This window comes from Larimichthys crocea, chromosome VIII, assembly GCF_000972845.2.
Source record: "Larimichthys crocea isolate SSNF chromosome VIII, L_crocea_2.0, whole genome shotgun sequence".
In the NCBI taxonomy this organism is placed as follows: domain Eukaryota; kingdom Metazoa; phylum Chordata; class Actinopteri; family Sciaenidae; genus Larimichthys; species Larimichthys crocea.
Genome location: NC_040018.1, coordinates 4,667,647 through 4,693,456, shown reverse-complemented (window position 1 = coordinate 4,693,456; position 25,810 = coordinate 4,667,647). Strand labels below are relative to the sequence as shown.

Below are 25,810 nucleotides of genomic sequence, written 5' to 3'. Positions count from 1 at the left end.
ATGTTAAAATGGAGATCTTAAAAAAAAAAATGTAACAAGTCTAATTTCTTTAAAAAGGTTTTTAGCAAACCTTACTCAAACGGATGCATTTGTTGGGCCTATTTTCAGCTGTGGATTAATTTAGTACACCGTCTATGACATGTATCTGGGACTCAAAAAAACAAAACAAAGTAAACAAAAAAAAAGTGTTTTTATGGTAATAAAGCAGCCGGTGCAACTTTGTGGCTGACTGAAGTGTTTTTAAATGGACAACAATGGAGATCTGTGCACAGGGAAATAGGCTGCATCAGACACAGGGAAGTATTTAGTGGATCAAGTCATTGTTGGTTTTGTTCTTTTAAATAAAAACATGCCTTTTCAATAAGCCAGCTATTTATAGAAGCCTTAAAAAATTGTTACATTAGCTGACAAACACAACATCAAGATATGAAAACTGTGACAAGCATGTTTTAAAGGACTTGAAAGAAAAGGAAGGCAGATCAGTGTGATTACACAGTGACTGACAACTAATAACCTAAAAAGAAAATGGACTCAGTGTGCAACACAAAAAAGTCAAACAGAGCACCACACATGAAACAGTGTGATGAAAAGACACACAAGGCCTACATTGCATCCCTAAAAAGAAAGAAACCAATCTGCTAAAACGTAGTATTCACGGTGCCAGTGTTACCTACACAGTATGTGCTATTCAGTGCCCTGCCAAAGCCTCAGTATAACTGCCTTCCTCATCATATTATTGAATTGAGTCACACCTGTTTGGTGGTGGCAGATGGTACAGCAAAACAATGCATCTCATTTCAATGCAGTGCAATACTGTGTAACTGAGCAACTGTCTTGCATCCCAAGTGGCAGTGAACCATTTTTAGACACACACTATTTGCACAAGAATACGAGAATGATTCAAGAGAGATCTCGACAAATGGGCAGATTTGACTTCACTGGTTTGTTTTGTGCCAGAAAGAGATTCAGTGAGAGTCTGACAACTGCTTTTTTTATGTAATACAAGAGTGGACTGTGTCACTGATTCAAAGTGGTACAAGATAATGGTATTCTGTTTTACACTCAATGCAGTGAAACAACTTTACGTAACACGTTACGTGTTATTGAAGTCGAAAGCAGATAATTCGCAGAGGAATTTGCGCTGTTCAGTATCCAGACCAGCAGCAAATGCATTAATAGAAAAAAAGTGACCAATTTATATTTGAAGCGTTTTCTCTTAAACAAAATATATATTACACTTTTTAGGAGCTGTAGTAAAATTGGCAAATAAGCAGAAATGACACTGTCGCAGTTGAACTAATGACTTTTCAGACTGTTTTCAGTGTTACCTTTTTTTCCTCTCATTAATTGGTAAATTTTCACATTGTGTTGCGGCACTGATTCTACAATCGACTCTGTTGGTATCCCTCATGCACAGCACTTGCCATTCACGGGGTAGTAAACAATTTGATTAGTAATGATTGGCATTTTGGTCTCTGTGGATCAATCTGCATTAAAGCAGCCTCTATTCCTGTCACTACTCCACCTTCATTATGTGTTCTCATGTTCGATTGACTCCGGGACTGAGAACCTGAGTGGCATCTCCTCTTATACCCAAATGTTTTTGGAAGAAAGGGCTATTCTTCTAGCCTTGCACCTGTTGTGTTTTTGTACAACACAAAGAAGGGTTTAAATAAAACAGAGCTACATCTGAACTTTTCAGGTGTGATATATTGTACAATAAGGTTTAAGGCTCTTTTCACTCCATCTCCCCTGGTGTACTGATCAGACAAAGAAACTCTCATTGATGTGGCTCAAACATTGACAGACTTACAGAGCAACACTGCATACCCACAGAGGAGTTTTCAGCCAGATTAACCACAATGTCAGCAACATGGAGGAAAACAACATTGTTCCAGCTTTGTTAACATATTGTGTTGGCTTTAAAGCCACAGTATGCAGTCTGTATCTATATCTGTATGGCATTAGGTGTATCTGCTTGAGTCCATCATTAAAATTCTTTCAGAGTAACACTTTTTAAGTAAAAAAAAAAAACTCCATAACACTTCTGCAAACCCTGGCATTCTTAAACAACAGAGTATCTCTGAAGCACAGTGGCATCAGTGCTGTTTGTTTCTGACATTCCTGAATTTGTTAAAGAAAAGGTGAGTGGGAGCACACTGGCTAGGATATAAAAAGCACACGGTTGACTGTGAGTCAAAGCTTAAACATCTACTAAGACGGATATGCCATTGTTCAAAACCTTCAATTAATTAAAAATAACAATGGACAAAGTATGTCGATTCTTGATTGTTTATTTTACGTTTTTTAAAAATAGACAATATGACGCCCCTCCTGCCTGTTTATGTAGGGCTCAATTTCCAAGAATTCTGAAGAAAATGTTGATGGTGTTTCAGTTAGCTGGCAACATATTCCAAGAAATAAAAAACCATCTGTCTGCAGTGGCACAGTTAGTTAGTTAATTAGTTAGTTGGCGTGCACCCACATTCACCAACACCTACAATGAAACAGAGCAAGAAAAAAAAGGTCACGTCCTCTTTACGAGATCCACAGGGCAGGAGTGCAAAGCAGATGTTGTCCATAGTACCATGCCTATGAAAAACACAGCGGCACCATGAGCAAAATAAAGACATGATTGTATGCATGGAATAGTAGTTTGGACTCACCTTTTATTATAGATTAACGCTGAAGACAATTATGAATAACACATATGTAGTTATGTGATAAACATGAAACATAAACTAAAATATGTTTTTTATACTATCTAGATTGGCCATCTTTTGCTTTCATGACACCATAGCACACTCTCGGCATTCTCTCATTTAGCTTCATGAGTTCACTTAGACTGATTTTCCAACAGTCTTCAGGAGCTCACAGATGTGCTGAGTATTTGTTGGCTACTTTTCCTTCTCTCTGGGGTCCAACTCATCCCAGACCAGGTTGGGTGATTGCTGAGGCCAGGTCATCTGACACAGCACTCCATCACTCTTCTTTTTGGTCAAATAGACCTTAAATACAGTAGGCTGGAGATATGTTATGGGTCAATGCCATTTTAAAAATAAATGATGGTCCTCCCTAAATGCAAACCATGTGGAATGGCATGTGACTGCAGCATGCTGTGGTAACCATGCTGGTTAAGTGTCCTCCATGCTCCATGGTGGGAACCACACATGCAGATAGCATCCCAGACATCAAACCAAAAACCTCAAATTTGGACTCATCAGACGACAGTCTAGACTTCCACTGGTCCAATGTCCATTCCATCTGTCTCTTGGTCCAAGCTGTTTTCTTGTTCTTCTTCTTCCTCAGTAGTAGTTTATTTGCCACTAATTACTAATCAATTATTTGCTGTTTGCTACTTGAACTCTAAAGCATTGATGTGGGCACTAATCTGAGGTGTCCTTAACTGGGGAATTTTGAGGCTTGTTACTGTAATGAACTTAGTGTTCGATGGTTTTTGTGACTGCACTTGAAGACACATTTAAAGTTCTTGAATTTTCTGGATTGACTGACCTTCATGCATTGAAGTAATGATGGACTGTTGATTCTCTTTACTTAGTTGTGCAGTTCCTGCCACAGTATTACCACAGTAATCTGTATGTATATGTATTATTTTGTAGTTTTGATGTCTTCAGTGTTAATCTACAATGCAGAAAATAAAAATGAAGAAAACCAGAAGGTGTGTCCAAACTTTTGACTTCTACTGTAAGTTGTTGTTTTGTCGGACTGTGCAATTGTTGTAAAAATCAACTTGACTGCTGACCTTGGTTGGTGCTGCTACTGACAACGCTGTTGCAAGTTTAAAAAAAAAAAAAAAAAATCCAACTTTTTCCAACTGCAGGAAAAACTTCCTTAAGATAGTTTTCCTGAAGGTAGTTTTTGCTTGGTGATAAATAAGATACACACGAAAAAAAGTAAAATCCTAAACCAACATCAAAGTGGGTGGCAACCGAGGTTGGCAAGAAGCCACAAGAGTGCATTAAGTGAGAGATGGTTTGCCTGCAGATGAAAGTTAGTCTCAGTCACTGAATCACAAACTGTACTGGAGTTACAAGTTAGTATTTTAAAATGACACAACTGCTAAATTATGTAAAAAATTATTATGGTCAAATTCAAAGTTTACTTTCTAGCTTCCCTGAGAGTGAAGGGATAAATGTAGAAGTGCGTGTTGCCTCCTTTTGTTTGTTTTGCTCCGAGCCAGGTGATAGAACTATAACCCACTGCAATGCAGAATGATGTTATAATAATTTGCGAGCAGCTAGCAAGCCTTAAGGCATTCTCCAAAGTGACATTGGTAAACACAAAACAGATGCTTTGCTTGGGGAATTGGTTTCTAGCGCCTGTGTGCAGTGCTTATACATGTTGTTGCCAAAAATGACTGGAATTATTCAAAGTACCAAAGAAGATTGCATCCCATTAATAGAACACGTTGGAGCCCAATAATTTTGTCTTTAAAATGTCAGCGGGAGCTTGTGCAAATAGCAGGATGGCAAACACACAGACAGACACATACATGCACACACTTTAAGAGTGCATTGTATTTCAAAGTGCCACTGAACTGTAAACAGACTGCTGTTACTGCTGGTTTTTCACCCCACCAGGTAGTTAATTGCATTCATTCCCAAGTGTAACTTGTTTTCCTGATACTCAGAGTAAAAACCAGCAGGACTCTGTAACTGTGTGCCAATCCACAGGCCCCATCTCTAATCCAAATCTATTACATCATATATAGAGGTTATTTTTAACATTAAACTTTAATCTTAAGGACCCCGTTTTAAGTACCAAAATGATATTTCCTTGTACTCCATGCTCTCAAATTACAAGTCCACATCATGTTCACAGCTACCACCCAAAATGCATCTGTGTTAAGTTACAGTTCACACTGTAAACTGAGCAGTCTGCAGCGTTTAGACCTCTAGCAGTGCCATTGGGCAACATGAGTGGGTCCCGGTTTTGTTTGTTTGTGAGCAAGATAAAGCACAAGTCTTTCTCTCAAGAGTGTTTCACTCTTTTCTGCCAGAAGTCTGAATGATGGCAAGACAGGCAGCAACAAAAAGACTGCTACCGCTGAGCAAACTTAGATTAAAACATGCACTTCAAGCAATTTGAAACATTAAAGATCAGGAGGGAAGAAATGCCCTATTCATCCGTTCTGGTAAGAAACAATGCAACTTTTGTCCACACAGTACTTTTTGGTTTTCAATGGTAGTGACAACTTTTTGACCAAGTTGGAAAAGAGGATTGCTCTAAAGCCCTATTAGCTTTTGATTTCTGTCCTGCTGAGGAGGAGCAAGCCGGCAATGACACACTATAGTGACTTTTGCTGTCATCCCATTTGGGGAGGATGAGAGGCTTCAGAACAATACATTCTTTCAAAAAGGTAGCACCTTCATTTGGCTGCAGGCTCTAAAATAGGAGACTTTGTGTGAACCAGGACTGAGAGAGGATTCAGAAGTCGATTATAATGTCCAGTAATGGTAGTAGAAAGCTAAAGACTAAAATTCCACCGGGCACAGATGCAACCTGTTCTGTGTCCGCGGCAGCCACCGGAGCTAATCGTGGTCGTTCTAGTCAGTGTTTCAAACCCCACCGGCAGGTCTCCGCTCGGCCGCACTGAGAATACATGGTTGTCCTATTTTTGATCAGTCTGCACAGAGAAGCTCGAGCTCCAGACACAGAATCTGGACGATTTTCAAAATAAGACGCTCTGCGCAAACTTCCATAAAAACAGCCAAAAGGGAAATTAACTTTGTAGCATATTTTACATATTTCGTAACACATAAAACAGGGGAAAATGACCAAACCTATGCAAGTTAATAAAGTCTGGTGGGCAAAAGCTCCACTTCTGGAACACTCCTGGTGGGGTTTGAAGTCGTTTTCTCCTCCTTTTTGCATCCCACAGATATTTGGAAGCATTTCTTTCTTAGATTACAGGACCACCACCACCATGTCTACTGTGGAATATTCTTGTGTCAGTCTTACTCATTAGCAGTCTTTATCTTCTCAACCCAACAGCAAAGGAGCCAAGCGCAGACTGGAAAATTCAACACAAAGCTCTCAGTCGACAGCGTGGAGGCAGAGGGAGGCAGCAGCAAAAAGACAAAGCCACACGAATACAACTGAGAGGACGGCATATCATCCAAAATGCAGAGCTCCTGCATTGCCTGAAGGATCTTTCTAAGAGCACACACTTGCGCACTCTCACAAAAAACATATGTGCGCCTACACACACACCACACACACACACACACACGCACACGCGCGCACACACACACACACAGCTACACATACGCATATCAGCATTGTTTGCAAAAGCTGAGACACTGGAATTGTCAACAAATTTCAAACTGTCATCTGAAATCCTCCATAGTAAAATGGCATGCATTCTAGAAATTCTTTTTAAAAAGGTAGCAATGGCACTGGTAACTTGTTTCATGATTGTTCATTTGTTGTTTACTTATCTGAGTTTTATTCTAAGTGAGGACACTGCTTTATAAATGTGTGATCTTTCTAGAAAAATCCCTTTGCACTGGTGAGGTCTGACACTGTATCCTGTGATAAATATATCAATTGACAAATAAAAAAATACTCCTACTACTACTACTACTACTACTATTACTACTACTATTACTACTACTACTACCCAACTTAGAATATTGTTTGTCACTCATTGTAGCAAGGTTATTTTACTCCTCCACATTTTGAAATATAGAGGCTCAAGTTGGCTGGCCAACTGTTCAACATTTAATATTTCAGCACTCTTTCTGCCTTTAACACTCCAGAGGCAAAGAGCCAAAGACTCACAATGGGTCGTCTCCCTGAGAATGTGCCATGCACTGAGTAGTAACTCCTAGCTACATGTATCTGTGTTCTCTGACCTTTCTGTGTCCTTTCAATAAACTGTAATTTTCAGTAAATGTGTGAAGAATAAATGGTTCTTTGTGGGAACGAAATGAGTGAATACGTTTGTGATCAACAGTATGAAAAGGTTGCGTGTTGCAAAGAGCAATCAGGATTTACGCCTTGTGAATATTAATTTCACGTCCAACACGACCAAGAGAGGGTTATGAGAGAGGCACTGACATCTGAGGTCAGAACAAAATCTGTATTTTTCCAGAAGGAAACTATTCACATCATATCAAAAGTTGACTTTGTTAAATAATTATTTGATACAAATGAGTAGGGTCACACGAGACCTTTTTTTGTTAGCTGTACAAACTGCAAATCCAACTTCTTGCTGAGCACTTATTTTACTGTGACCTGGATGATTGCAAGTCTTCATACAATCACAAGTTGTGGAAATTATTCAAGAAAATTCATTCCTCTCATGGTTTATTAAAGTCTTACTTGACCACCACATCTCTTAAGCCTCTTAATGTATATCTTGTGGATGTGCAGTCAGTCATGATGTGTCCATCAGGGCCTATTATTGATTTTTTTTTTCATTTGGTCTACAGAGATACAAAAATTTTGAAAATGTCAGTCACAGCCCAAAACTGAGTCATCAAATGTCTTGATTTGTCCTGTAAGACAAACAAGGGTAGTGTTGGATTGGTTTCCTGTTTTGCTGGTCTGGTCTGGTGTACAAGCTTAAACCAGTTTGATTTTGTGCAAACAAACTGAACCGCCATTTGTCATCACGTCCCATTCTGGCAAATTAAAAAGACAGAAGCAGCCATAGCAGCTACCATACACCCCGATGTGTCTGCAGCACATGTAGAGTTCACAATGTAGCATCACAGCTGAGCATACGGTGGTGCAGAGTTAGCAGTTGGAAAGTCAATAAACAATGACCCCATCGTTTTCCATTTCCTGTCATGCTTGTCACATCACTTTGCTATGTTAGAGGTAAGTAACCAGCTAATCTAGTCAGCAACTTTGCAGAAGTATGAAGCCTCGTTTTGAAGCTCTCCTTTTTGTCCTGCTAATGTTACCTATCAGATACTGCAATACGCTGTTGATACAAACTCACAACTTCCTGTATATGTTTCAAATTAAAAGTCATCTAGTGTTTCAGTAGAAATCAACCCTTCCTTTCTTAAAGCTTTTGTTGTGAAACATTTACAGTAAAGCCTCGCTGTAAACTTGCAACGCCACTCTTATATGGGAGCAGCCGAGTTTGACATCTTGTGGTAGGATTCTGTAGTACCGGTCGGTAGTAGTAGTCCAGTCTTTGGCCTAATATCAAACTGGTTTGAAAATGTTAACATCGGCCCGATCGTACCTGTGAAACTTACTGTTTTTGAGAAGCTAGAAACAATACACATCCATTTTTTAGCCATTTGAAATTATTTTCTGTCAATCAACTACAAACAACAACAACAAATTTAACTTGGTCAACTTTACCACTGTTATTGCTTGTAACGATGAACAAAGTACTATTAAATTGAATTACATTAAATACAATTCAATGTGATTGATACAATTAACTGACATTTTTCTAAAGAAAACAGCACAACACCTGATAACACCTGATAAAGTCAGTGCAAAATAGATGCAAATCAGCCCTGTGAGGCACCAAACTCAGGAAAAGGCTCAATAAGTTAAAACCGTTTTCTTGAAACTAAACAAAAATATTGTGCTCATGGTGTTGACTTCACTGCATGCATGTCTAGCAGGAGGAGGAAAAATAAGAAAAACTGGAGGAAACAGAAACAACTGGAGGTCTAAGGGGAGTTCTTACAGTACATCAATCAGAATTATACAGCAGTCACACAATAAACACAGGTGAATAAACAAGGAATTAAAAAGTAGTTGAGCGGTCAAATATGAGTAGAGAAAGTATGTAAATAGATGAAAACCAAAATGCACTGAAGCCACAGCCATTCCCCCACCTTCCATCAGTCTCCAGCTGCACTACAGAGGTGTAATCCTGCAATGTTACGTCAGCATGTAGAGTATGTTATGTCGCCGTCCATCATTTTAAAACCTGATCCACAACTTAAGAGACATCTCTCTCGTATGTTTGGAGTCCAAAGTTGTTTGTGAAGAACTTCCGCGGCTCCTCTTTGGGGGGTTTTGAAAGTGTCCAACTGCTTTAATCAGCTTTGTGCTCACAGCATCCCCTTTGTGTGACATTTGGTGCGGTCATTGGATCCAAGAGTGTCCATGCTGGAAAATGTTAGGCGGCAGGTGCAAGTTTGAGAGCCTCCTCCAGGTCGGGTGTACGTCTTGCTGAGAAAGGAAACAAAAGGGCCTGTCGCCAAATCTTGCAAATGCTGCCATTAAACCTCAGAGCTGACAGCGGCCGGAGCAAATGGGGAAAGATGTTCGAGCTTGCTATGAAGTAAACAAGCTTGGGATTTGATCTAAGCGAAAGTGTTCTTTTTCATATGCCATCTTCGTTTTACTGCCTTCCATTCACTGCTTGTGAAAATTATGTGTTTTTCCAGGATAATTAATTACTCAGACTCACTTCTTGCTGAGCTACACAAGAAACCTGTTTTCAAATGCACCCAGCCAATGGGAAAATGGGTTATGTTCAGCATGAATTCAAAACACTGCCTATTGTAAAGCTAATACAAATAATTTGCTTTACTATTGTGGAGAGACAGGTCATAAGAGACCTCCAAACCAACAACAAATCCAGAGTGCTTCTCTTCACACAATAAGAAATGTGTATGAAAAGCAGGAGGTGTGCTCCTGCATAGTGGCAGCATTAAGTTCATTCACACATGCGGCGCACTGCTTTCTGACTAAATAAAGCTTACAGTAAAAAGAAAGTAAACACCTGAGAACAAATGACATGTATCCAGGATCACTTTTTAAAACAAATATTTAATCCCTAATGATCTGTCCAAACCTAAAATATACAGAAAGAGCACAGCAGGCACTCTAGTACAGCTTTGTCGTCTAGTGACATCTAGGTCAGGCTGTCCTGTTTCCATATCAGTAAGAAAGGATATTGTTGTTCTTATCCATAATGAAACTAGCGAGCTGTGCTGAATCTATAATAACAGCAAAGCATCTGAGGAGTGATGCGTTGAAGCTGGAGATGTCTGATTTATTTTAATGGGTCGATATCAGTTGAAAATAAAGCAAAATCTGATCTTTTCTTTATTAGACTCTGCTGGGCCTTGTTCGCCTCAGCCTGCCAGTGTTGTAGCACTGCTCTCTTTAATGAAAGATGGGCTCTACACAGTCGAGCATTACGCTGCATATTTGAGTGAAAATTAGAGTGTGAGGATGTGAAAAATGGTTTGGTTGCGCCGGTGATTGACTCCGTTCTGACACCTGGGTTGGCGAAAAATTCGCTATAAGCTCAAACCATAACAAATCTGTTTTCGCTCCTCTCTCTCTTTTTCACTAGCAAAGAGCAGAGTGGAAAAAAAAACATTCAGGGAGCAAATTCTCATTTTTAGCCACCACAGACCGTCACTTTCAGTCGGTTGAACTGACAAACGTCACTGGCTGCAGGTCAGCTGTCTATACTCTGCCAAAGATTGCTTCTGACGGGTATAAAAGGCATCACTTTGGAAGACAACTGCACCACCTCAAGTGGAGCAAGTGTTTTCGTAGTTGCAACTCCATCCATCCTCTTTCTCGTGGACGACAACCCGATTAAGCTGAGGGGGGTCAAGACTCTAAAAGGTTGAGAACTATTGCTCTAGAGCGTCAGTGATCAGTAGTTGGATCAAGCAGCTTGTGAAAAATAAGAGTGACAAACACGACACAAAAGCATCCGAGAACCGCGTGTTGAAGTATTTTGGGTTCTACACCGCAGGTGACAAAGTAGTTGGGGGTAAACACTTGAATAAAACTTTCTTTAGTCCCTGAGGGGAATGTTATTCGCAGGAGACATTTTGTCACCATCTTGTCATAGTGGGAAACATACAGCTGTCAGTAATAACAGTAACGTTGTCTAAATTTTATTCAAGTGTCCCAGTAAGCTATGACAGTGAGCCGGCATGCACAATAAGGCCATGAAACTAAAGAGGCTAAATGGAATTCAGCCATCATTCATTGTCAACTGTCAAAATGTCTTCAATGAAAGAGGCCTGTAGTGAAAGTCAGTATTCTGTGAGGAAATGATCAGGTGTCTAATATCATGTTGTAGTTGTTTACGTTTCCAAGTAGTATGGCGTTACGTCGTCCACTAATCAGAAGATCTGTGGTTCGATCCTCCTCAAATTGCTCCCGAAGGCTGTGCCATCGGTGTGTGAACGGGATGAACTCCCAAAATGATGAGCAGTTAGCACCTTGAATGGCAACCCATCCAGTCAGTGTATGAATGTGTGAATGAAGACTGGAAAGGTGCTATATAAGTACAGTCCATTCACCATCAAAACCTAGCTCTGTGAACAAATGATCAACACTGCTTTGGAAAGAGGTACATTGAAACTACCAGGATTTTAATTGCAAAGATGTGCATGGTACATCATTGCATAGTAATAGCATAGTTTGAGTAAGGTTATTGCTCAGTACAAACGAATCTTGCCTGGTGGTAGACAGCATAGTGACGATGAGGATTATATGGAACCAATCTAAACATGGATGGTATCATTACAGCCCAATCCCACTGGACACGGGTGCACAAGGCCACCGGAGCTGATCACGACCATCCTAGACAATGATTGTGATTCCACCAGAAGCGCTGCAGTGTGTTTTATTAGTGTCCCAGAAATGACTCTCCGCTCTGCTCCAGAGAATACATGGGTGTTCTATTTTAACCCATGCCGTGAATAGACGCATCAAGCAGTACAGAGTGGATCGAGCTGGCTGGGAGTCAGATATAGAAATGCTATAGAGAATCCAGTCAATTTTCAAAATAAAACAACCTGTGCAGACTCTGGAAAAACAGACCAAAGGGAAACAATGCAAATATGTAGCCTACTTACTCATGGTAGAAGCACATGAAACGGGAAATTACCAGATTCGAGCAAGTTAACAAAATCTAGAGGGCAAAATGCTGAAACGCTCCTCGTGGGGTTTGAAGCTACATGGGGAATGGATCAAAACACCGTCACAGACCCATCCTCAGTGGGATATGGGGGTTATTCTATAGGCACTACACTGGGCAATCAACATTCACTTCGTAACAAGTTAAAGCAAAAAAGTTTTCTATTTTCCACTTTATGTTTCTCTCGACTGTAGATATTTAATGTGCCGCACTCATTACATTACTCATTACAGTCTGGTGCCATTGAGATTTCCGTAAAATTGAAGGTTAATTTACATTTTACCACAACCTTCCTTCCCTTTTGAAATTCCCGTCTGTGCAATTTTCACACCTGCTCTTTGGTTTGTGTCTGGCACAGAATGCATCACATCTGCCACATTCTGCTTCGCGGTAACTTCTCATGTGTTTCAGTCATCCGATCCGGTCTCAAGTTTCTCTAAGTGGAATTATCTTGTCAGTACAGAACAGTATCAGCGCACCTCTTCAGAGATTGGTCGTGCAGTTTGGGCAGCCTCACGTCGAAATGAAGGACAGAGGAAACCCTTATAGATGAAAACACGGGTACGCCAAGGCCTTCTAAATGCCATTGATAACCATCCAGCTTTTTCATATGCCAACAATGGTGCCTTTGATAGTTACCCAGAGTAGAGTGAACGGTATAATGATAAAACAAGGAGTACTTTTAGTATGATTTAATTCTTCACACCTGTGTATTTTATGCGTTAGGGAATAGCATTTCTTTTGCAATTGCAAACAGAGAAATAGGCGCGTGGCAGAGATTCAAGACTGCAAAGGTCAGCTGTATTATGACGGAGAATGACTCTCGCTACTTAAGCACACAAACCTAATTAAACACTGACTCTAGTTACACCGCCCGGAGCTGCCTCCTCTTTTTAAACTTCTGCGACACTGAATTTAGACACACATGAACGACTGCAAAATCTTTATAGAGCGTGCACAAGTGTGTCGAGATTGCCCACTTCATCTGCTCTTTTATCCACAGCTCTTAAAGCTTGCTAATGCGATGAGAGAGTAAATGATTTTAATGAGGTGGAGGGCTGTGATGGAGGAGCTGCTTTACGCTCCCATCAATTCTGAACGGTGTGGGAAGCAAACCTGGGTCAAAAAGCCGGTGCAGATAAAATTTTCAAGTAGTTGCTTTAAATCTGAGTACCAGAATGAGGACCACATAAGCACAAGGCGAATGGTTAGATGTCAGTCACAGATTAGCATTGCCTTTGACTTTTAATATTCTCTTATAATTGTATAGTACTCATTAGTGCCAGGGCTCCCACTTGGCAAACACCACACACTTGGCACTTAATTAGACTTCAGCCATAGTAAAGTATTTACAAAAACACATTTCTTGTACATGCTTGTACCCCAGGTGTTTAAAATGTGTTAATTCCTTGATTAAATTTGTCAAGAGCTAAAACCAATTAGGCAAAATTATTACCAGGCCATGGATAGAACAGAGGTCTTTTTTCCAAAATGAGACGATTGTTGCGACGAGATATTTTCTCACTAACATCTGAACCAAATACCTATTTTCCCAGAGAATGTAGTTGGAAAAAAATATAATTTTCTGTATGAACATAAAGTTTTAGACATTTTTGCAGTACATTTCAACAGACATTACATAAAAATGTACTGCCTTTACTGTCTTCCCCCTACTAGGGTAGTGAGAAACTTGGGAGTTATGATCGATAACCAACTAACCTCCTCTGATCCCATGGCCTTGGTTTCCCGATTAGGCCTCTTCGCTCTTTACAACATAAGAAAATTCAGCCTTTAACTGATTCAACATAGTACCAAACTCCTGATACAGGCTGTGATCATCTCGTAACTAGATTACGCCCTCCTGATCAGCCTACAGAGTAAAACACTTTCAGATGATCGGCGGTCTTCAACCAACACAAAAGCATGTTACCCCACTGCTTGCCTACAACGTAGTCATCCACCTACTTGGATGTCCTTATACAGACATATGTTACCTCCTCCAATGAACGAAGTCTGCTTTTGACACCAATACAATCAAGGCAATCCAAACCTTTCTCATCTGTTGTTCCCGTTGGTGGAAAGTCCTACCAGTTCCTACCAGATCAGAGGCGTCCTTCTCTACCTTCAAAAAGATCCACCTCGTCAGAGAGTACCTCATCTTCTAGCACTACCAACAACTGGACTACTAAATCTGTCCCCTTTTAGAGCTGTCACTTGATTCAATGCGAGTATTTCTTATTGCTGCACTAACATGACATTGTCGCACTGTGCCATGATTGTTTCCCTTTTTTGTATGTCGCTTTGGATAAAAGCATCAGCTAAATGACAAAATGTCAATGTAAACAGTGACACATAAAAGTCAGCTACAAGTCAGTCATCTATATGCATTTTCACAAATTCCCAGTAGATTGACTTTCTCAATCTGCTTAAGCTTAAAAACATTTTAAAATTAAAGTATAAACTGTTCAAAAAGGACAACAAAAGACGTTCCTGCGGGGAAAAATGTTTTTGAAGATGACTGCAACATTTTAAGCAGAGCTCCTCGCCTTGACCCTGAAAAATATAAAATAAAGTTTGACAAACCTTCTCTTGACTTGCTGACCAGACTGGATTTGATCTTGTCACATATCCACTTAAGTATGTCACTTCAATCCATCTCTACTACCATCTACTGTTTTTGCAAATATCAGCAGTTTCCCGCTCTCTACACTCGCTCCCAGACCAAGTATAAAACGCCTTTTAACATAATCCTTTAATGTCAAGGAGAATGTGGTAAAAAGATTTTCATGGTCAATCATTGTTCAACTTACTGCAAAGCTAAAGATCCTCTTTTTTTGTTCTGATTTGACACTTTTAAGCGGCATGTTAATATGTGACCTTTAACTGGTCAGAATCCACTTCATCCCACATTAAAATTTAGAATAAAACATGCTGCCACTAGAGGCAAGGTTTTCTCCAGCATCATAAAAAGAACCCAAAACATTACCATGCTGTTTCTTCTGAAACAAAATGTGAGACTTATGCATGCCACATTTGTGCTGAGTATTAATTGTGCATCTACAGATGGATGAACATGGATGAGTGACACACACACACACACACTGTGTCCTGCAATCCAAACAATCTTTCTGGTCAACAGGAGCTGCTGCTGCCCTCAATGCTTCCACCTTCATCTCGTCACTTATTTTCACTTACAGCTGAGGAGCAAACTCTGGTGTACAGAACAAACTATGCCTACCTCGTCATTTCATCTAAAAAAGGAGTAATTTTATGATTGAATTAGATCAGAAACTAGTCCTAGAGGCAAAAGGGGCACACTGTGACAGAAAAAGAATTTTGTCAAAATTATGAATTGGACTCATTTGTTTTTTTTAGTTTGTGAGTCTGTTTCAAGTTCTTGTCTCACAAAAAAAAGTTGCAGATTTAAATGCAGTTTGGTGAACATATTAATTCCATTTTGGTGTGGATCTTACAGTAGATTGAGTTTGTCTTGCTGTGAATGAGTATCAGTGTTTGCCCTATAATAATACAATAATAGTTCTTTCAGAAGATGGTGCGTTCATGGTTGCAACTGTGCGGTGATGTTCTGAAACATGAGTCAATCTCTGAGTTGTTGTCTAGTTGTTACCATGGCATCACCTAAAAAAAATTGAAAAAGGAGTAAGTTAATTTTTTTTTGGGGGGGGGGGGGGGGGCTATGAACTTAGTTTAAAATTCAAAATTACCATGTTCATTAATCTACGTGAACTGAACAGATCTCAGAAACGGGCTGAATGGGGAGCTCTTGCGGGGGCCTGCATGAAGAGTTCAATAACTAGGCCTCCTGTGGCCAGAATTTCCATATTACGATGCCATGGTGAAATTTTTCTCCAAGCCAAAGAAGATAAAATGCAGCAATGAATCATGCACACTGTGTTGATGCTGTGCTAATGTTTTGCAAATGTTATAGGTTACACAGCTTACTTTTATCCAATCCTTCCCTTGTGATCATTTTGTTTTAACTCATAAAAATACAGGGCGAAAAATTAAATTTGAATGCAAGTATAAATTGCAGACCGCCTGCTGCGACATGCCAGCATGCCATGCTGGTGGGAGGTTTGAAATCCAGGGCTAATGGAGAATAGAAATGGACCAAAACTTCAACCAGATATTGGCTGATATTTAGGGTTTTTTAGTATCATATTGGTGTATATGCTGGCTGTTAAGCAACAAGTTCAAAAAGGGTAGAAAAAATTACATCAATGATAGAGCCAAAAGGTCAAATTGGAATAGTAAGGCTGGGTTTCTGCAGCCTACTAAGCCTCAAAAATGGAAAAAGCACACCAGAACAGTGGAAAGGGTCCCAAAATGAAGAAGAAGCTGCTCAACAACCAGATACCACAAGGAATTCAGAGCTTCATGAAGAACCCAAAGTCCTGATTATCAATGACTCTCGTAAAAATGCAGTACAGAAATACAAAACTCGGTTTTAGGTCATTAAGAAAATGAGTTTGCCCAACACAGAGAACCGCTGAATTGATTTTTCAAGTGTAAAATGTCATGCTTAGCATGATTTTTGTAGCAAATCTTAAAAAACAATTTACTGTAAGGGATCGGCATCAAGATTGTTGTTCATCTTGTTCATCTATAATGAAGAGTATGGATCGGTGGGGGTTTTGCATAAGACAAGCTGTGTGTTTGTGCCCTAATGAGACACTGCCTAAATGTCACACCAGAGGGCCACCTGAGCCACCTCAGAGCCTCTGTGATCAGCCCAGGGGCCCCTGTTGCACATTTCTGGTGAGCTGTTTTGGGACCTTTGGGTAAAAAATGAATAGTGACCCTAAATGCCTCTTTGTAGCTGCAAAGCTTTAACCTCAACTATTGTTTTTACATCTGACCTTTAAACGAGATTTAAAGATAAATTCATCTAATCATGACGTATAAGGCAAAAGAAGAGAAGGTGGATAAGACTGAACAGATTGCAGACATTCATTTTGTGATTTCAAAAAAACTAGAACAAAAAAAAACTAATGTAAAAACTCATCTTAATTCCAATTGCTTTATAATTACACCACCCACGTTTTGGTAATGTAAGCTCTCATTTCAAGGCAGACCCTTGAACAAGACAATTTTTCAAGCCTTGAGAAATTGTGAAGAAACAATGATGAGCACTTTCCTCAATTAATGCAAATGGTCACTGTCACAAAATAAAGTATCCTCCTCAAATGAGTTATGAAAGGAAAAAAAATAGAAGTGTAATTAACATTAATATACAAATAGTTAAAAACATTATCACACAGGATGTGTCACACTGTTAAGAACTCGACCTTGATGGTGTTTTGTATTCTTTCATATACACACAGTTATTTTACTGAATTCTCAGAGATCAGCATATTCCCGCTCATGAACCTGAAACCTGTATACACTTTTTCACCTTGCCTGTTGTCTGGAGACAGCAGCGGGCAACATCAGCACTTCTATTACTCTGTTTATATTAAATAATTAGAGAAAACCAGATGTGATTTGAAGGGTACTTAAGATGAAATGAAAATTCAGTTGTAATCATAAAGACAAATTCTGAACAAACCCCGCCATGATGAAATACTTCCACAGGGACATTATGTAAGGTTGGACAATTCAACCTCATTTAGTGGCCGAGGAATTGCAACAACATTGACAGATTTCTGGCACAGCTTATATCAAACAAGCTTTTTCAAGGTTTCACTGCCTCATAGCACAAAATGTCCCTAATATATCTGCCCAGGGTGGATAGGCCCGTTGATCAATACCAATGAGGCAAGTTAGGCTTAGAAACTCGTTTTCCGGTGTTTACCCCAAACCCAAACTAAACTCGCTGTCCTCTGAAGTTTGACACCATTATTATCTAACGACTGGCATTAGAGATAGAAGATTTTGCCAAAAGGACAGAGACTGGTCCAAAAATATGACAAAGTCAGGGCTGCAACTGATGATTGTTGTCATTATTGGACTTCGCATGATGCACTGATCTCATCTTTTCCTCTCTTGCTCTCCATCTGCACACACTCATGGCCCATCAATATGTGTTATTAACTTAGCTTCTTCCCCAGAGTTTTTCTGGTGGATCATGGCTGCAACTGAAATGGTGGTGGGTCAAGCTTGACATCCACTACATATATTATCATCATCATCATCATCATCATCATCTCTCTCCACCTATCTGTTTATCTATCTTATCTACCAGATCACCATCCACCAATGAGCTTGGTTCTGCTCGAAGTTTTTCCTTGCCACCGTCGCCAAGTTTTTGCTCATGGTGGAAAATGTTTGGTCTCTGTAAATATACTAAAGAGCACAGTCTGTACTTGCTCTATATGAACATGTCATGAGATAACCTTTGTTATGATTTGGTGATATATAAATAAAACTGAATTGAAATATTGATTTATCTGGAAGTGATTGTTTAATTTTTAATTTAAATTTTAAACTAAGCTCACAATCCAATGGTCGCCATGATCATGTTGGCTAACTACATCCTATATGCTTGTATATAGAAGTGGCACCCACAAGACTTTCCAGGCAGCAACACAGAGATTCTGAGTTTTTTTATTTAACAGTTCAAAGATATTTAATGTATCATATATGATAAAGAAAGCATCAAATGATCTCGTTTGAGAGGCTTAGACCAGCAAATGTTTTTTTTTTTTTTTTTGTAAACTCATTGAATTGACTGATTACTCCAATTGTTTAAGTCGATGAGTCAGCTAGTAGACAAAGCTGGATGGTTATTATAGTATCTGCATCACAATCTGTACCTGATCACCGATGCTTTTGCTCTATAATGAGCCACTTCACTGTCCTAATATGCAAAAGCACTGACTACGAGACAATGCTCTGCGGGTTAAAACAAAAAGACTGCAAAAGGCTGCTGCTCTCAGTAAAAATGTGCTACATTCACACACACTCGCTGAGAGCAGTCACAATGTTTTTATTAAAACAACTGGGCACCGTTAAAGTTTGGATTCACTAATAGTAGTCCTCTCCAAAGACTGGATTTAAAAGTAAGATGCAGCTAAAAAAAAAAAAAAAAAAAAAAAAAAAAAAAAACACACACCATGTTTTGAATAATTTACTAATAACACATACAGGCCTTTGTTGGAAATTGTGCATCTCTGTTTTAGATGCTGTGAAAATGCTCATTAAGCCCCTCAGCTATCCCAAACTTATAACAACTGTCAACTCTCTCATTAATGCCAAGGCCATAAAGATACATCCTACAGCGTCTATGGCTCTGGGTAACCTTCACTGGCAAATGCGCAGCAAAACACTATAATGGTCAAATGAATCTTTCCCCTCTCTCATACCAGTTAGCACTTACAAAGCAAAAGATACTCAACACAAACGCTGCTGCATGTGAAGCTCGGGTGGGATTCAGGTCCTCAGTGAGGATATACACCCTAATTTAAATGACATACGTTATTTAGCAATGATTTAATTTTTACTTTAAGCAATACCATGGGTCCTTAAATACTATATTAGGATCACAGGAACAAGGAAATATAATTTTAATATTTCACTGGCACAGCCCAATAAAGATTATATGAAAGTCCCATGTTTTATTAAGCAGCAACCCCCTTGACAGTGCGCCTTCTGTGTACTGTGCCTCCTTTCACAGTGCAGCTGTGAGAAGGCATTTGCATGTTTTTGCTAGATCACAAAAAAAAAAGTATTTGTTAGTAAAACTGTCTGGAGAGAAAGCTTTGCAGAAAGGAAGAAAAACTGGCTACAGAAAGTAATTGTTTCTTAACAGAAGGCTAAAGCTGCTGTAACACCAAACATATTTGGCAGCTCAGCAAAACTCAATTTTAAGTTTCTATTTAAAAAAAATGATTATCGGCATCAGTATCTAAATGTTATTCTATGGAAAAGGAAAAGGACACATTGCCATTTAACACAGAACTAACCAGCGAGTGTATACAACAGCTTTTAACATTTATAGCGCTTAAATTAGATTTGATTGAAGAAACGAGAATGAAAAGATTGATTGACAGTTTTTTTTCCATGTTATTTGTATGCTGAGCACAATACAAACCCTGTTTACATATTGATTGATTGAGTGATTTAATGATTCTTGTATTAGCCTAATGGATTTTTGGCCACAAGGATGCAGAAGAGCTCATAGACACACACCCGCACATTATTGCCTGAGTCGTTACCAAACAATTACATGTACACCCCCAGTAAAGCTGCAACAATAATGGACAGGAAATTAATCTGCAACTATTGTAATTGATTAAACATTCTCTGGTCTCAGCTTCTCAAATGTCAGAATGGTTAGCTGTACTTCCTGGGATTAGGGCTAGGTGCACTGGTACCACAGGTCCACGAAGAAGAGGTTTCCAGGCCCGGAAGACCCAACCCTCAGGTTCACTAGGATTTTAAGTCAATTTGACATATAGTGGCTAAACCATGTAATGACAACGATGGCATCTATCACGTGATGTGCCGATTAGCTTGAAATTGTGAAAGAGGCAGCTGTAAAATACAATTTTGTGAATTACAACCCTGCGAAATGACTTGTTTTCCTCTCAGAATTTGATTCATTCAGTCCAATTCATCCCAATTCTATGCTCAGAAATTTTACTTTATTGGTTTCATGTGCCACCGAGCAGCCTCCGTAAGAATGAACATCTGTTCCCTTTATACATGCATTATGCAGACGGGGAGTGACAACCCAATGGGCATTTACATTGTTATGTCATGTTGTATCTTTCTAATGCATTGAACAGCACCTTCTAACTCTGATTCTGAAAGATGTTTTCATGAATAAAGTTGACTTACTTCTATAACCTGGATAGCAGAGAAGATTTTAGACCGTTCCACAAACCCCGCTCACTCCCTTTTCAATCTAAGTCTCTCTCTTTCTGTTGTTAATCATGATGTAATTAGCAAGACACATAACAGCGGTATAATGATGCGATACATCTGCTTTTGTTTTGGTGGAATTTGAGATTTGAATTTAAAAATATGCACAAAAAAACAAACAAAAAAACACAGACGCTGAAGACCTGCACAGCATGCTCTCCCACATTTTATTAAATGAAGCCGCTGACTTGAGATACAAACACGCTCTGTGCACAAAAACTAGGAGAAATACTGTTTCCCACTATTGAAAGAATAACATAAACACAACAATAACACCTGAAATAGTGCAATTACAGCAAGTAAGGAAGGACCAGACGCAGTGTGGAGCAGTCTGCTTAGCTTTCCAATTGTTTCAGAGAAAACAGACACTCAAATAGGTTTTTCTACTTTAAGTGACATTTCGAGGTGAGCGGATCAGCAAAGATTACTAAATGTTTCTCGCTGTTCACAGCTAAAATGTGCTTGTACGACTCGAGGAAGGAGACCTTAAGCAAGAATGTGAAACAAATTGTTCTCGATCAGCTGTCAAGATATGAGAAGTAGTCTTGGACATAGCCTTGTTATACCTTTGACTTTAGGTTTTATTCAAGTGTATTTTCAGATGAAATCTCACGCATCTCTAAAAAGTCAGAGCTCAGAAAAAAAAAGCTTTGTGACAATGTATTCTCCAGCTAATCCAAGAGGGGTATTACATAGTTTATCTTAAGAACTAGGAGAATTTTCTCAACCCATAAATGAACACTTAATCCTGAACATTTTTGATGAGGTTACTTAGAACAGACCGGTTTTGTTCTCGCTGGAAGGAGTTGATTTCAGATGAATTATACACAATAAAAAAGTATGTCTTTTCTGGTTACTGTCTCAGGTTAAGAGCTCTGCATGAGCCAAACGGAGCTTTTGGCTTAGCCTGACCGTGGCCCGTGGTGTTCAAATGCAAGAAACCCAAACCCATTACAAGGAGGACTTTAAGCACTCTGATCCGCAAAACCATGCACACTACAAAGAGGTGTATTTATTATACGGCTCAAACAAAACTACCAGTGCCACTGACAGTTCTTCTTGTCTTCTTTGTCAACTGTTTCACTGTGACTGTACCGACATCTGTGCATAAATTGGCACTGGAAAGGAGAAGAAGTTAAATGAGCCCGACGCATGAGCCCAGTCTATAAAAAAAAAACACAAACAAAAAAAAAGCCCAGATCGACTCAGCAGGTCAGACACCTTACAAGGGAGGGCAAGTCAAGACTGCCGTGTCAGGAAAGCCTGGACTGACTCACAATGATATGTATGCATGAACACAGAGAGAGACACTGTTGCCTTGTCAATAATTTCAGTTGTTCATGGTGCGACAGGCAGAGACGAGAATGAGGAAAGAGTGGTGTAAATATCCAGCACAAGGAAGGACAAAGGGGTGACACGACACGCTGACTGGCTGACTGCCACCAGCCTAAAGGTGTTGTTGGACCAGAATTGTCAAGGTGAAATAGGCAAAGTTTCATTTGTGTTTATAGGCTAAACTAAAAGTTAGAGAAGCCGTTACCTTCAGTTAAGTGCAGTTTATGCTGCAGTGTTACATAAAGCAATATGTGGTCAAGGAAAATAAAGTTTAATGTCAGTGTTAAATCTGTTGAGACTCTGAAGTGAGAATTTTGTTGCCAATTAAATATTTTTCATACTTTTGGCAGCTTAATGCAAACACAATCAAAATGGCCTCGAGACGTGATTTGATTCAAAGTCGTGAAGAAAAATAAAATACAATGCATAGCTGTACAAGATTATTGATCAGGACTGGAGTTGTTACTCAAGCATGGAAAAAAATGAAATAATTCTAAATGTAATAACAAAACTGAACAACAGTGTAATGGTGGTTTTAAAATTCAATATCAGCTTGACCTATTGCATGGCCCATTGATCGGGAGTAAGCCAATAAATGGATAATTACAGCAGCAAAAGATCTGTAACAATGTGTAAAAGTACACTGCAGATGTCAAAATTACCCCGAAAATATAAGGCCGCTTTACTTTACAATGACAACAAATCTGAGGGCTCAGCTGCTACCTTGACACCAAAGTGAGGTGGCTAAGGCACCAGAAACAAGTGGATCAACTGTACAACCTCGTCTGACTGCCTACTTGTGACAGAGAACCATTATATGACCACAAGGGAAACTAAGATTATACTGAAGGGTAAGACACCAGTGACGGATGGCCACACATAATGTGACTTACCATAGCTAACTGGACTCATGCATTATGCTGTTTGGACTGCATTTGGATTAATTCCAATGAATTACTTGTTAGTTTGAATCCCTTAAAACTTTTGAAGACGTGACTTAATGAGTGTGGGCCACATGCCTTGAAATTAGAAGTCGAAAAGCATTCAACCACGATCAATAAAAACACCTTGTTTCTGCATGTTTGAATCATGAAATTGAACTTCAGCACTGAGAAACATAAATTAAACCAAAAAAGTAACAAATATTACTTTTAAATTATTCCATCTTGGCGCAGGCCTCAGTGCATAGGTAAAATATGGTTTCAATAAAAAATAATGAATGCGAGTCTCGTTCAAAAAACAAGGGCACTTTGGTGTGAAGTTAAAATACCGTTATTTCACATGGCACTTCTTGTGACGAACAAAGGTGTTCATCAGTGTCAGCAGTAGCTTGCACACCTATATTGTATTTCACTAATGACTTAAGTGGGAGGATGGTTTTCTGTCAGTGTGCATGCCTATTGGTCAAACCAAGGAGGTGATACATCACCATCAATAAAATGGAAAAAGAGAGAATAAATAAAGAGAGGGAATGAAGGAGGATGGAAGTGAGGGAGGGGAAATGGGAGTCAGGGTAAATCTGAATTATTAAAGCAAGGTTTGACATAATGTGGAGCTAATATTTCTTTATATCTTTTAGGCCTTATGCTCACATGATAAATTCATCATAGCTACAAGCACATTCACCATTACTAGTTCTGTATTCTTCCTTAAGTGATGTTCCATTTTAAGTCTATTTCCATTTTATGACAGTAAACTGAAGTTTTGGACTGTTCGTTGATGTGCGATGTCAACTTTTGCTTGAACCTTTGCTTTATTTGTTGACACTTTATGGATCAAAACGATTATTGATTCATAAATAGCAAATGTTAACTAGTAGTCACATCCATGTCAGTATACGGCAGATGTTTGTGAGACAATAACATCTTATTCCTGTAACACCACAGCTGGTCCACCCTGTTCACATTGGCTATTTCACATCAGGACTAGTCGAAAGTTACGAGGTGCAGACAGGTTTGAAGTCTGTTTTACAGCTACAGCCTAGAACTAAGCTTTCTATTTCAAGAGAAGGAATCGTATCTGGGTGGTATAGTGTCCCTTGACCCTCTTTTCACACCCAATGTCGCACCTCTGATGGATAATTAGCTCTCAGACCTGCAGCACATCTCATCCTTATCAACAGGAAGCTGCTTCAAATTGACTCAGCTGAACAATGCCCTTGGATTTCAGTGTCTCTCCCAATTTGTTCATCCTCATTGACTTGACTTGAATGAGGAAAACAAATTTTCACATTTCATTTGGGATGTAAGCAGCCATGAATCTAAACCCAGGATGGTGAGCAGAAGGACAAGTTTTGACCTTTGGCACAACTGCTGGGCAAATTACATTTAAAAGGTCAGTTTTATCAGTGCAGAGAAGGCCAGTAGCACCAGACTAAGGCAGATCTTATAACCATCGTGGTCAAAAAGCCACTAACATTTAAAAACAATAATCCTGTGATAACTCGCATGTGTAAAAACTGGCCGCAATTCAGGGAGCTCAAACGTCTTCAGTATGTCAGCACAGTTCTTCAAATCAGAGTGTCTGGCACCGACAGATTTTTGAGACCCAGTTTTCCGTCTGTCTGTGAGAATAATTGAGGTGGAAAGCCACAAAGAAAACAGTGTAAGTCTCAGTGATACAGGAGTTCACCTTATATTCTCATTAGAGCTCACTCTCGCTTGTTAAGCCTATGCTATAGAGAATGACACCGAGTCTCAGTATGCTTTTACTACTGAGGGGGTCACTGAAGGTGGAGGACTTCTCTCCTCTATCCTTCATAATCTCCCATATCTGATATTAAAGCAGACAAGGAGGAGATCCAAATGTCTTTTAGCTCCACCTCAAACCCCGAGGGTAATGTGTGAGCTCTCAAAGGATGACGTTGTCAGAGAGCAGAGGAAGAAGTCTTGGAGTGGTATGACATCCCATGTTATAAAACGAATACACATTCTCTGAAATGAAGCATGTTTGGGTCAGTAGTCATCACGATATGGAAACCAACAGATTTGGACCTCTGAATCTGTGATGTAGAACTTGTGTCTGAGCGTTTAGTAGTGAAATATCACCAATCATATGAGCAATTATTATGCTTAATTACATTTTAAAAGGGTTTTCTGAGCAGCTACTGCAATGAAAGTTTGTGTTTGTGTGCTTTCCTTCTGTTATGGTGGTACAGTAGTTCAGTACTTCTAAGTGCCACAAGGTAAAAGTCAGGGGAGGCTGTTTCAGCAGCAAATTCATAAAGGTCTGCAACCTCCTTTACGAAGCATAATTTTCTGGTGCATGTCAGACTTTTCATAACCAAAACAACATCCATACGTCAACCACATGAGGGAAAAAAAATGCCACATAGAACTATAAGAAATGAACTTTTATGTTCTTACAAGGCATATATTTTCAGTCCTTTTTTAAAAATATAATATAGGATTTGCCATTTTTCTTTGTAATATATAAAAGTGAATATTTATAGGAAAAGAGAACAGCCGTGTTTACTTTTTCTACAAGTCTATAGACAGACTGATTCAGTCTAGTGATGCTATTTGTGTAATATAAGAATAAACTGGATTTAGTTTGATTATGCCACTACCTATGAATTCCAACACAAACTCACTTCAGCAGAACGCCTTTAAACACAGCCGTGCTGCTGAGACAGTAATTGACAGACGCCTGGTGTTTTGTTGAGCCAGTCTGAAGTAAGTAGGCGGCTTG

The 25,810-nt window shown here is 39.3% G+C and overlaps 1 protein-coding gene and 1 long non-coding RNA gene across 2 annotated transcripts in view; one reads left to right on the top strand and one right to left on the bottom strand.

The window, feature by feature from the left end:
* luzp2 (leucine zipper protein 2) overlaps nucleotides 1-7,090 on the top strand; it is a 148,406-nt gene extending 141,316 nt beyond the window's left edge. The window contains exon 12 of the mRNA XM_010732953.3: nucleotides 6,016-7,090. Coding sequence (XP_010731255.1) covers nucleotides 6,016-6,123 — 108 coding nt within the window. The 3' untranslated portion in view covers nucleotides 6,124-7,090. The remainder of the gene's footprint in view (nucleotides 1-6,015) is intronic.
* Nucleotides 1-25,810, bottom strand: part of LOC113746310 (uncharacterized) — a 67,548-nt gene that overhangs the window by 16,045 nt on the left and 25,693 nt on the right. The window lies entirely within an intron of this gene.